At 43.1% G+C, this 13,105-nt stretch overlaps 1 protein-coding gene across 1 annotated transcript in view; it reads right to left on the reverse strand.

The window, feature by feature from the left end:
* The window catches only part of RBM17 (RNA binding motif protein 17), a 40,506-nt gene extending 29,891 nt beyond the window's left edge, over positions 1 to 10,615 (reverse strand). The window contains exons 1-5 of the mRNA XM_082254182.1: positions 10,467 to 10,615; positions 7,731 to 7,869; positions 5,754 to 5,867; positions 2,530 to 2,696; positions 516 to 613 (exon numbers count right to left, since the gene is read on the reverse strand). Of these exons, the coding sequence (XP_082110308.1) occupies positions 516 to 613; positions 2,530 to 2,696; positions 5,754 to 5,867; positions 7,731 to 7,853 (502 nt within the window). The 5' untranslated portion in view covers positions 7,854 to 7,869; positions 10,467 to 10,615. The remainder of the gene's footprint in view (positions 1 to 515; positions 614 to 2,529; positions 2,697 to 5,753; positions 5,868 to 7,730; positions 7,870 to 10,466) is intronic.
* Positions 10,616 to 13,105: the final 2,490 nt, after the last annotated feature.

Genomic DNA, 13,105 nt, shown 5'->3' on the forward strand with positions numbered 1-13,105 from the left:
AAATTAGGGATTGATACTCCGTGATACCAGTATATATAATCTGCCTCTGAACTGAGTGTATATGCAGCCTACAAATTGATTTTTATAATACATGTTCAATATATGTCTCTCTTTTTTCTTTGTGTGTTATTTTAAATATATAACAATAAAAATGTTGTATTTTTATAAAAATCCTTTTGGTTTTTTGGCACCTGAAAAATCCCCAATCCAATTCTCTCCTCCTCCATAATTTATGGTTGGTTGAGGTTCTTTCCTATTTCTACAATTGGGATGTGGTGCCTTTGGGTTCTATTTCCAGACAAAATGTCCTGCTCTGGATTAAAATGGGTTTTATATCTGCCTGAAAGTTCTGCATTAAATCAAGGAAACGTGCATCCAACAGTTTTACGTTGCTGCACATCCATTATTCGCAAACACATGCCAATGAACAGCAAATTAAATGAGATGTGTATGAAATGAAGAGTTTTTAAATATCTTTTCATATTCTGTTGGAACAATGGTTAAAAGTTACTTACTCCTCTTACGCCTCTCTCTTTCATATTCTTCATCCTCATCAGATTCAGGGTCAGGTCTACGAGAAAATCCGCTAGCTTCATGACGATCCTTACGTCTCCTTAATAATAGGAGCACAAGTATGTAAATATAAAAACACAAAAATTGGCATAGACACATTGGAAGCAAAGTATAACTTGTCTTACTTAAATCATGCATAATACAAAAAGAAAACGAATTTTATATATAGCGGTCATTTTTTTCTGTGGCATTATTGCACTGTGTGTGTTCTATTTTTATATACATTTGGGAGCTGGTGGTGTGAGGGGAAGTTAGTAACATCCCACTATCATCGGTTAGCGAATTGAAGGATCTGTTTCAGGTGCTAATTTAGTGTTCTGCAGGTGAGCGCGCATTGCAATTGGATGTATTGGTGGAAGAATTTAACATCGCCTATTTACACAGCTTAAAAACCTTTTTTCGCTCACCTTTTTTCTTAAATGAACTTATTTATTATCGGACATTTTTTATACACCTGAAATATAATTTTTCACGGTTATAATAATAGTTTAGTTATTTATTTCACATGTTATTGATTAATTTATGTCATGTTTGCACAGATGTTTTATTCATTGAATTAGCACACAGGAATAGCGCACCACTTTGTTTTACTTCATTTATTTTAAAAGTTTATGAGTGCCTGAATTGGTGGGAGCTGCAATTCCTATTTGAGGTTGTGTTTTAAGTTGACCATAGCAGCGCGCGCACCTTTATCCTTTCTCTTTTTTATTCTAAAATTCTGTTTTAACTTTGTCATTATGGGGTACTGACAGTAGATTGAGAGAAAAAAATAATAATTTAAGCAACTGCAGTATCAAGCTGCAACATAACAAAATTGAAAAAAGTGAAGGTGGTCTGAATACTTTATGAATGCACTGTACCTTCCCTGCCAATCAATTTGTTCAATAGCTTAACCCTAAAATAGCTCAGTCTCTGATCGTGATGCAGCTTACACAGAGCTAAGGACATCCTTAGGTAAAAGTGTACGGATCTGGTGACTGGCTGCTCATTAATGGGCACTGCATCTTGGTCACATGCTCCCCCATACCTGGAAGCGCCGAGCTTTTGATTGTTCGCATAGGCAAAATGACAGTTTCTTTAAGAAAGGAGTGAAGTTTTATTCACACTGCTTTAAATAAATAACCTTAAAACAACATTAAAACAATACAGAATGACTTCATCCCTATTTAGTTGGTTGATGGTGTGTAAGCTGAGCACTCCTACCAGCAGGAAATAAATTGACCTTGCTGCTCAATCAGCTGGCTTAAGCACGCACAAGCAAACTGCACATGCAAAGATTACTGGTATTAAAATGAATCCCTCTCATAAGCAAGCAGCTTAGATCATTTTTTATTTATTTTTTTTATTTTTTTTACTATTTTACTGAGCTGTGCAATCCAGCAGTTTCTTTTGTTAGATATTTTATAGTACATGCTGAAGAAAGCATGTCACTTATCTACATAAAAAAAAAACCCATCAATACATAAAATAAAAAATGTTTACTTTTTTAGACTTGCTCATTATCAGTTTTATTTTTATAGCACCCACATATATTCTGCACTACTTAGCAAGAGGCTACTTGCTAAACAGGCAATAAAAAATACAAAAGTACAAATAGGTATATTACTTGCTGGAGTGTTTAATATTACAGGGAAAAGGACAATACGCAAAAGAGATATATTTCCTTCAGTTATGCCATTGTGTATTCCTAATTAAGCGATAGCCATCTATTGGACAGCTAGCTTTAGCTTACATGCCCCTCTGATTGCATTGCAACTAAGGCAAGGTGTACATTGCCATGAAAATGTGTGACCCAAAACTAAATGTTCAGTGCTATTTTGCTCAGTACAGTAAAACTTGCCCTACTTGGGAATAATGAACCCTAAAAGCAGCAGGACCTCTTTGCTTCCTGTCTAAGCTGCAGAGTCAGGCGGGGCTTAGGCATTGTTTAGTATAAAGAAGTATAAAGGTGCTTACTTTTCCCGCTCCTCGATTTCTTTTTGCCTTTCTATTTCACGTTGCCGCTGTCTCTCCTCTCTCTGTCGTTTAACCACTTTTTCAAATTCATTAGGGTACATAGGATCATACTCATCGGCCAATGGAACCAACACATCCCCAGTAGAAAATCCACTTGGAACAGGTTCCTACAAAAACAAAGCATAAAATGTATACATGTAAGCAAAAACAATTCATTATTATAGAAACTATGCACACATACCTTTGGATTTGCATTTATAACTGCAAATCTGTACAAAGTGCAGTGTGCCATACACTTGCCTATTAGACACATATGTATGCAACAAATAATTATACACTGCTCAAAAAAATTAAAAGGAACACTTTAAAAAAAACATCAGATCTCAATAGGGAAAAATATCATGCTGGAGATCTATACTGATATGGACTGGGTAATGTGTTAGGAAGGAAAGGATGCCACTTTGTTTGATAGAAATGAAAATGATCAACCTACAGAGCGTTGAATTCAAAGACACCCGGAATATCAAAGTGAAAAAATGATGCAGTAGGCTAGCCCATTCTGCTGAAATTTCATTGCAGCAACTCAAAAATGGTACTCAGTATTTTGTATGGCCCCCACGTGCTTGTATGCATGCCTGACAAAGTTGGGGCATGCTCCTAATGAGACAGAGAATGGTGTCCTGGGGTATTTCCTCCCAGACCTGGACCAGGGCATCACTAAGCTCCTGAACAGACAGAGGTGCAACCTGGCGGTGTCAGATGGACCGAAACAATGTCCCAGAGGTGTTTTTTTGGATTCAGGTCAGGAGAGTGTGGGGGCCATTGAATGGTATCAATTTCTTCCTCCTCCAGGAACTGGCTGCATACTCTCACCACATGAAGCAGGGCATTGTAATGCACCAGGAGGAACCCAGGACCCACTGCACCAGTGGTAGGGTCTGACAATGGGTCCAAGGATTCCATCCAGATACTAAATGGCAGTCAGGGTGCCATTGTCTAGCCTGTAGAGGTCCATGTGTCCCTCCATGGATATGTCTCCCAAGACCATCAATGAGCCACCACAAAACCGGTTATGCTGAATGAGGTTACAGGCAGCATAACGCTCTCCATGGCTTCTCCAGACCCTTTCACGTCTGTCACGTGCTCAGGGTGAACCTGATCTCATCTGTGAAAAGCACAGGGCGCCAGTGGCGGACCTGCCAATTCTGGTGTTCAATGGCAAATGCCAATCTAGCTCCACAGTTCCACGGAGTGAGTACAGAGCCCACTAGAGGATGTTGGTCCCCCCGGCTCCCCTTCATGAGTTTGTTGCTGATTGTTTGGTCAGAGACATTTACACTAGTGACCTGCTGGAGATCATTTTATAGGGCTCTGGCAGTGCTCATCCTGTTCCTCTTTGCATAAAGGAGCAGATACCGGTCCTGCTGATGGGTTAAGGACCTTCTACGGCCCTGTAAAGCTCTCCTAGAGTAACTGCCTGTCTCCTGGAATCTCCCCCATGCTCGATACTCTGCTGGAAGACACAGCAGACCTTCTGGCAATGGCACAGCAGACCTTCTGGCAATCATGCTACCAGTAGTGACACTGACTCTAGCCAAATGTAAAACTAGTGATTATCAGTCAGAAAAAGATGAGCAGGGTAATAAAATGTCAGTGGCCTCCACCTGTAAATCCATTCCTGTTGTGGAGGTTGTGTTGCTGCCACTCTAGTGCACCTGTTAATTTCATTAACACCAAAACTGCTAAATAAAACCCTCTGCTACTTAACTGAACAGATTAATATCCCAAGAGTTTAATTGACTTGATGCTATACACTGAGTAAAAAATGCATTCCTTAAATTTTTCTGAGCAGTGTATATATGTGTGTGCACAGTGGCACACAAACCAAGCACCCCTACCAATTGCTGAGGATGGTATGTTACAAAGTCCAAAGAAAAAAGTTCAATGGGAAAAGGCAGCGAAGGGGCGGTGGGGAGATCCACAGCTAATTTAGTAATCACAGCAAGGCTCACAAAGGCAAACCTACAGAGCAGGATAAATGGCGAGTCCAAAACCAGGTCATTTAGGACTAGCTATAATCTGCAGCTTTAGGCAGTCATCAGATCTGAGAGGGATCTAAGTTTCATGCAGAGGAAACAGAGTACCCAATGCACTGGCTTAGAACCTAATTTATGTAGAGCAGCATCAGACCGTAAAATTTGGCAACCAAATTTATTTACAAACACATATTCAAACTTACATATAGGCAAGGGAAAGCTTTGGAGGTGGGGGGCAAAACTTTTATTCTACAACAGCTCAGGCCAGCAGATCAGGGGATGATGGTGTGCCTGCCCACATCCTGGCATGGGCTTGTAGCAGAGAGTGTAAAGCCTGGTACACACTATTAGTTTATTTTTTCGTTCAACCCAGCCGGCCGGTTTCCATTTTACGGGCCGATGCCGCTCTACATTCAGCCTGTGTGTACAAGGCTTCAGAGAGAAGCAGTTCAGACGCCACTTGTGGTATACATTTTGGCGGGTCAGGATCTCCATCACCTGGCTCACTGATCTTCTGGCCTGAGCTTTTGTGGAAAGTTTCACCCCCTACCTCAGAGATGCAAGCTTGGATATGTGTTTGTAAATATATTTGGTTACGTTGTTTTAACCCAGTGCCTTGGTTACTCGGTTTCCTGTGCATATCATGTATGCAGTAAGCTTTTAGCAAAATATTCTTTGCTGCTACTAGGGCTGTGAATAACATCCAGAAATGCATTAGATAGAGCTTTGGGAACTGGCATCACACGTTGTTGGATTGTTCAATGCGACAGCGAATTTAAGGAAAATTATGATCTGCCGGCTTTAATTTTATTGTAATTGGAGGACAAAAAAAAAAAAAAAGGTTACTGTGCTATCAGAGTATTTCTCTCTTATACAAACACGCTACTGAAAGGATTACTTTTTTGGATGTGGAGGACTGGTTATGCATTCAACTTAAATCACAATATTACTGCGCTAAAACCACAATTTGCATAAAATAAATCAGGGCGAAAAGCAGCCAACACAAGTCCCGAATAAATTAGGATCCCATAAAATGTAATAGAAATGTGGCGCTAATCAAATAAAATGATCTCATATATTGTCCATATATAAGGAAATATCACTGTGATATTTCCTTATATATGTGCATTCAACTTGCTGGGATTACCAAGGGCAATACAATTCCAAAATAATAGCAATTAATGGTACCTTTAGTCCAGTGGCCACATGGGGTGGAGTATCAACAATTTGTCGGTCATCAGCGCTGGCTCTTTTAAGGTCGATAACAGGTGCTAGAACCGAGCTCTGTTTTGTTCTTTGAGTCTGGAAAAAAAAAATAGCGACTGCATATTTACCCTAAATTTACATTCTTTGTATAAGTAAAGGCAGAGCAACATTTTTGCAGAATTTTTTTTTTTTTAACTTAATTCCAGTTAAATAAAATCAAGAATAGGAATTACTTTCTTCCTTACTATATTCAAGATTCAAAGAGACCCTGTCACCACTGGGTGGGTTAGTTTTCTGTCTTTATTCAAGCCACTTTCACTGTTTTCTTTTTAGTACCCTCTACCCAGCACCGATCTGATGGGGGCACCTGTGCGTGCATGCTCAGAAGTTAGAACTACATATTGGCATCCTAATGCCATCGGTGTTCGCACGCACAGGCTGCCTGGCTCTCTAAATCAGCCCTGCCTCTTCAGCTGCTGGCTGGGAGTCTGCTCGTCCTTGCCTCAGCTGTATTAACACAAAGCATGATGGGACATGTAGTCCAGAAAGCTTGCTCACATGGATCTAGGAGCACGCTCTGTCTTGATGGAAGTTTATATACAAGAAAGCAAGGAAAGTTGATAATGCAGCAAATAACAGTCAGTGATATTTTATGATAAAAATGTTGTTTTTTTTTTTTTTTTTTTAAACAATGACAGATGACATTTTTACATGAAATACATCTTTTACCTACACCAATACACACAATAATAGAATACATTGCTCTCCCTGATTGGCTCAGCGCGGTGCACTGTATGTAGCCGAAGCTACGGTACATACGGTATACCGGTACAGGATTTCCACACAGCCAGCGTCTTGAGAGATTACGTTTACCGGTAATACTTAGGTTACCTTGGAGATATTATACTCGGCGTATAAGACGACCCACCATTTTTGGGAGATTTGTTTGAGGTTCAAAAGTAGTCCTATACGCCAGAAAATACAGTACATCTTTCTCACTCAGATCAGTCAGCATACAGTAGGTGTTGAGAGGGGTAAGGGAACGTTTTAAGTTCTACTTTAACTCTAACATGATGCCTTCAAGGTCCCTTGCCGTCATCTTCTCTCTGGCTTCTTCCAGGGCCAGTGATCAGCCATCTTGATAGGCTGAGCATGGACTGATGTTATGCCCACTTATGCGCAGACGTTCAGCCATCCTTGCAAACAGGAACAGTGCGAGGAGGCAGGTAAGTTTATTTTATTGCAGTAGAAGCATTGCATGTCTCTTCTGCAATAAACAACCTGCCTGCTTACAATTTCTTAAAAAATACTTTAGTGCCACTTGAAGCCAATTGTCAGCATCACATCATTCATTTAGGAAAGGGGAATTTATGAAATATTCACAGAGGTCCATTCAGTAAAGTATTTTTCCAGCAGAAGTCCGAATCGCATGTTTGTGCTATGACCTTCACAACACAGAATCCCTCTCCTCTTAGCCTAGGTTCAAATCTCTGTGGCTGGGGAACATGCACAAAAATCGCATGCATTCGAGATCCACAGAGAAACTAGCTGTACTTCAGTGGGGGCGCTATTGATTCTTAATGGCACCCCACACATCGGCACATTTTAGAACACACCACATGGTGCCGCAGCTTGTTTTTGTTGCGATTTAAAAAAAAAATAATAAAATGAGTGGCAGGGGAGTTTGTTTTCTGCTTGTAAACTCATATAGTCTGCATTGACACACAGGCTAACATGGAGGGGAGTTCAGTCACAGGAAAGTAAAAGCACAAAAAAACTCAAACGCCTGTAGGAGCAGCTTCTTTGAGCTGCAGTGTGCATGAAGCTTATATGTTCAATGTACTAACTACATGTAAAAAGGTTTGCTTTGCTGTTACCAACCTTTGTAAATAACACAAAATGAAAATAGGTTTAGCAGCTTAGTAAAAGGAAAGAAAGCCACTGCAAACAAATCCTTACCTTTGCTTGTGTTAAAGTTGCCTTTTTGACTTGCAATTGTGACTGCAATAGCTTAAAGTTTTTTGACCATCCTTCTGTTTTTGAATCACTAGTCTCAACTCCTAAATCGTCGTATAAAGACATGTTTCTGACCTTCAAGCTAGAGGAAAAAAAAAAAGCTGAGAATGATTATCACAGAAGAAAACCAGCTGGGAATGAACAAGGGATACATTTTTGGATGGAGACACAAAATAGGTGAAGTTTAAAAGAGAAGTATGGCCAAAGCTTTTTTGGCCATACTTCTCTTGTGGGTCACAGAAGTGCATGCACTTTTACTCTCCTGTGACCCAGAGTCAGCTAATAACTATTGCCCATTATCAGCTGACATGGCAGAGCTGCTCCAGGCTCTGGAAGTATCCCTACAATATTGTTGGGATCCACACAGCCTCTCCTCTCAGCACACGGCTAAAGAACCAAAGCCGGACGTACACGTCCTTTCCTCTGGCCAGTGCTGCAGAGTAGAGCAAAGACTGACTGTCTCCACTCTGAAAAGACCAAGAGATGAGCGATCAGCTGTCATGCGAGGTAAGGTATGAATATTCTCCTTTAAAGGAATCAGTCATGATGGCCAGTGAAGATTTCTTATAGAGTGGACTTATTTGGAGCTAACTTTACAGTGGTCATTCTTATTCATCCTTCACTTCTTAGCAAGTTACTGACCTGAAACAGTCATGTGCAAACCTGACATTAGGATCTAGGTAGTGAAACCCTCAAAAGCTTGAAATATGTAAAACATGCAAAAAAAAAAAAAACAATGGAAGCCCTTATTTTTTATCCTAGTTACCATAAAGAAATTGTAAACTAGGGAAGCACTTCTATACCCACTGTCTCATCTACAAAGCAATATACAGTAGTTCTCCCTCAAACACTGGAACCTTGGCCCCTACTGTTAAGTTGATTGTAAAGTCTTGTTTTTTTTTTTCTATAAACATAGCAACTATGTTATACTTACCTGCTCTGTGCAGGGGTTTTGCACAGAGCAGCCCAGATCCTCCTCTTCTCAGGTCCTTCTTTGGCTCTCCTAGCCCCTCCCTCCTGTTGAGTACCCCCACAGCAAGTTGCTTGCTATGGGGGCACCCAAGCCAAGCCTCAGCTCCTTGTGTCCATTCAGACACAGAGCCATGGTTCGGCCCCACACCCTCTTAATTCTCATTGGCTAACTGACTGATTGACAGCAGTGGGAGCCAATGGCGCCACTGCTGTGTCTCACCCAATCAGGAGGGAAGAGTCCTAGATGGCACTTGGCACGAGGCAGCAGCCAAAGGTGTACACATGCCACAGCAGGAATTAAGCCCCCTGTTGCTTTTGGTGGGTGCTACCACCTGCCAAACGAGACTAACGGGGCCACTCTGCAAGCGCCCCACAACTGCATGCTTCTGCGGGGTCCAAGGGGTTAAAGCAGATGGTGAAAAAGCAACAATGCTGCCTGCTTTACTACACAAGGTTGCAGGGCATTTGCAGAGCGGCCTCATTCACTTGACTGGGTCATGCTTGGCAGGTGCTACACCCACCAAACATGATATGGCGCATAACTCCTGCTGTGGCTGTGACGTATACACCCCTGGTGACTGTAGCTAAAGAGGGTGCGGTTGAGGCGGGGGTGATAAAAACACATCAAAACGCCTGCATTCAGAAAGTTCACCATACCCACAGGATTTAATAGAAGTCTATGGGTAAGCCTATGGAAAAGTCACAGATGCACTGCACTGCACCTGCAGTGCAGTCTCTGTATAAGTGCAGCAAACCCAGGGGAAAGCTGCAAGTACACTGCACCCGCGGTGTTGGTAAACCGCAGTACATCAATGTGAAAGCAGCCCTATACTATTATGCCCAGTGTATTGCTTCACACTGACCTTAAGATCTCTTCTTTCCTGCTGCTGGCACCACTCTGCAGACCGCTAGTCGGGATAAGAGGTGGAGTACAGTCGGTACAACTCCACATGAGACAGGAGCCAGCACTACAGACGAGGCATCAGCTTATGGGGCACTTGCTCCCTACTACAGCTCTAAGTTTACAAGTAGTCCCTATGCATTGCACTGTTTGATGCTCTGGGATGGCGGGTCAGCAAGCCCTGACCACGATCTACTGGTTGCTGATCCTCGGCCTACATGATAGCTCATCAGAAATAAAGGCAATGTGTGGACCAGACATTACTGAGCAGGGTGACAACACAGCATTCATTTCACAGCAGGCCATTCAGCGTTGTCACCCTACAGGAGGTGTTAGCAGGGTGACAAGGGATTTACAAACTGCAACAAAAATAGAAAAGACAGCATGATTACCAGATAGGATTCTATTCAGATCTGAAAGAAGGCAGTCAGTGTGGGATTGTTAGGTACAAACACTACAAGGTAGGCAGACAACCAGCATTATGAACAGCAGGCCAGAATGGCACATAATAATAGGAAGGAGACAGAACTGACACTATGGGGTGTACTTTCATACAAGCAGCAGCCCAGGGAAGACATGACCTGAATGTCTCATAACTCATAGAAAGCAAAAGAATAACAAGCAGGCGTGCGGCTACAAAACAGAACCGAGCATGTCGGATAGGAGAGCCTCCTTTAGAAACCAGAACCCTCCACACTGAACATCCATGCACAGTACACTAGGCCGCAAAGCCCGAGGCTCGTCTAGTAGACACTGCCTGTGCTGTTTAAAGCAGTACTGAGGACAGTGCACCCCCCATCACTCACCTAATGTGTACACAAATACTCCATATAACCCCGGAGTACAGAGAGCGGGCTTCTCCGTATTAATCACATTCAATACCCGCACAACCGGAGACACCACAACGAGGCTTGCACCGCATCACACAGCACACGGCCTGCCAGGATGTGTGCCGAGCTGACGTTAGCAATGGGCGGAAGTGGAGAGACGCCATGATTAGAACTGGCAGGGAGGGGGGGGGGGGGGAAGCAAGCTACTAGTTGACATTCGTCACCATTCATTTTCTTCTGCATTCTCCCCCCCCTTTCCTTTCTCACTTTGAAAAATTATCGTATTATTTTATTTATATAACAGAGTTTTTGTGCTGCAAAAATAATGTTTGATCCCCTCCCCATCCTCATTTTATGCATGCACAGCTCTGGGCTTTGGGTTCCAGCAAAACCCTATGGCACCTCTGGAGATTTCCTGCATGTGTGTGAAGGCAGGGCTGGTACACCAGTTCAAAAACTTGTCCTCCAGGAAGAGCCGTTTGGCACATCTGCAAGAGTGGCGAGTAAGGGCCCATGTACACGCAGCTCATCCCTTTAATCCAGGACACATATTAATTACGCAGGTTCTGAGGCTAATATAATGCACATAAGGCACTAAGTGAGTTTAATTACCACTTTAATCAGCCACGGAACCTGTGTAATAAATGCGTGTCCTGGTTTAAAGGGATGAGGTGGCAACCCTAACACACATACTGGGTTGACCACTGACCAGGGTGAAACACAAAATGCAGCAAAATTGCGCCAAAATGTTTTCACAATTTTGCCGCGGTCAAAACAGTCCTTTTCTGAACAAAATTTTTCTGCGTTCAGGAGAGAGAGGTTGAACCTCCCCCAACCACAGCAGCTTCTAAAGCAGGGATCGTCAAACTACGGCCCTCCAGCTGTTGCAGGACTACACATCCCAAGAGGCATTGTAAAACTCTTACATTCACAGACATGACAAGGCATGATGGGAATTGTAGTTCCTGAACTGGAAACCATAGTTTGAAGACCCTTGTTCTAAGCCCTTGTAAAAGCTTATGTGTACATGGACGCACAGGCTTTCATGGAGTTGAGTATAGGAGCTTTGGCAAAAAAAAAAAAAACGCCAAAAGCTCCTAAACTCAAGTTTAGAAACTGTAGTGTACATGAGCCCTAACCAATGTGGTGAGCTGGTGGTGGCAGGGGCCAAAACAAAAAGGAACTGAAGTTCCTTTTTAATGTTTTCTAGCTTATGTGGACTCCTTCCCAACGTGCTGAAATAAGAAATAACCTTGAGGCTGGGTTCACATTGTGCAGAGCGGCTTGCAGCAGGGGTCCGGTGGATCCCTAGGCACTGTTTCAGGTCTGAATTCAGTCCAAATTGTTGGCTGTATTGGGACCTGAAACTGACCCTTCTGCAAACAGCTCCACAGCCATCCCAGAGCTGTGTGAACCAGCTCCTATGAGAGACGATCACACTCTCCTGACATGCGAATTGGATGCAGAGAAATCCGCATCCAATTTGCACAAGTGTGAACCCAGCCTTACATCTAAGTCATAACCTTTTTGCACACTGACCCAAACCCCTGTCATTGCAGACAGAAAGAAAACATGGTCATTGCAACATGACCAAAAGCATAATTCTAGACAACTTGGTCAAGGTCAGTTTTAGAATGATGTATAGAAAACAAATTACAGCTTTCATTACAAAGGAGGCTTCGTGAAGCACTGCGGCTTCCACATAAATTTGCAAATGTGATCAACTAAAATCATCTGTCTTCAACGTGAATTGTTAGACGGACAATTTTTTTTTTTTTTGCTAGCTAGTAGGTGTGTTGGGAAATGTTCTGTTTGTGATTCGCAAAGCCCTTTCATGTGCACCTTACTGCAAAGGCTAGTTATAAATTGGGGTGGCTGCCATCTTTTTGTATAGCTTGTTCGCTGATTTGGTGATGGGACATATTGTATTGGGCGTTTAACCACCTCCCACCCGGCCACTTTACATATACGGCCAGGTGGGAGTCTCGTCCTTCTGATTGGACGTTCCCGAACGTCCTTCAGAAGGAGCGAGATCACGAGGCCGCGGGCACGCGCAGCGGCTCGATCTCGATGTGCCTGTGTCTAAGTTTTGGCAGTTGGGCCCTGTGATTGGCCCTACTGATCACATGACGGCTGTGTCCAATCACAGCCGTCATGTAATGTAAATACAGCCGTTGTAACGGCTTTGATCTCTTCTTCTCCTCACACAGATCCAGTCAGTGAGGAGAAGAAGATGATCTGTGCTGCAGCCAGGGGATCAGTGAGTTTTTCTAATTACTCACTGATCACAGGGGGGGGTCTGTTCTGGTAATCAGAACATTGATTACCAGTGCAGACCCTGGGGGGGGGGGGGGGCGGTGCCACTAGAGCCACCAGGGATGCCCACCCATGACCACCAGGGATGCCCACCATGGCCACCAGGGATGACAATCAGGCCTCAGAGAGCCTGCCAGTGGTGCCCTCCCTATCAGTGCTGCCCACCAGTGCCCATTATTGCCATCTATCAGTGCTGCCCACCAGTACCCATTATTACCCACCAGTGCTGCCTATCAGTGCCCATCAGTGCCGCCAATCAGTGCCGCCGATCAGTGCCCATCAGTGCTGCCCATCAGCGC

Source organism: Pelophylax lessonae, assembly GCF_965119305.1.
Source record: "Pelophylax lessonae genome assembly, chromosome: 4".
Taxonomy (NCBI): Eukaryota; Metazoa; Chordata; class Amphibia; order Anura; family Ranidae; genus Pelophylax; species Pelophylax lessonae.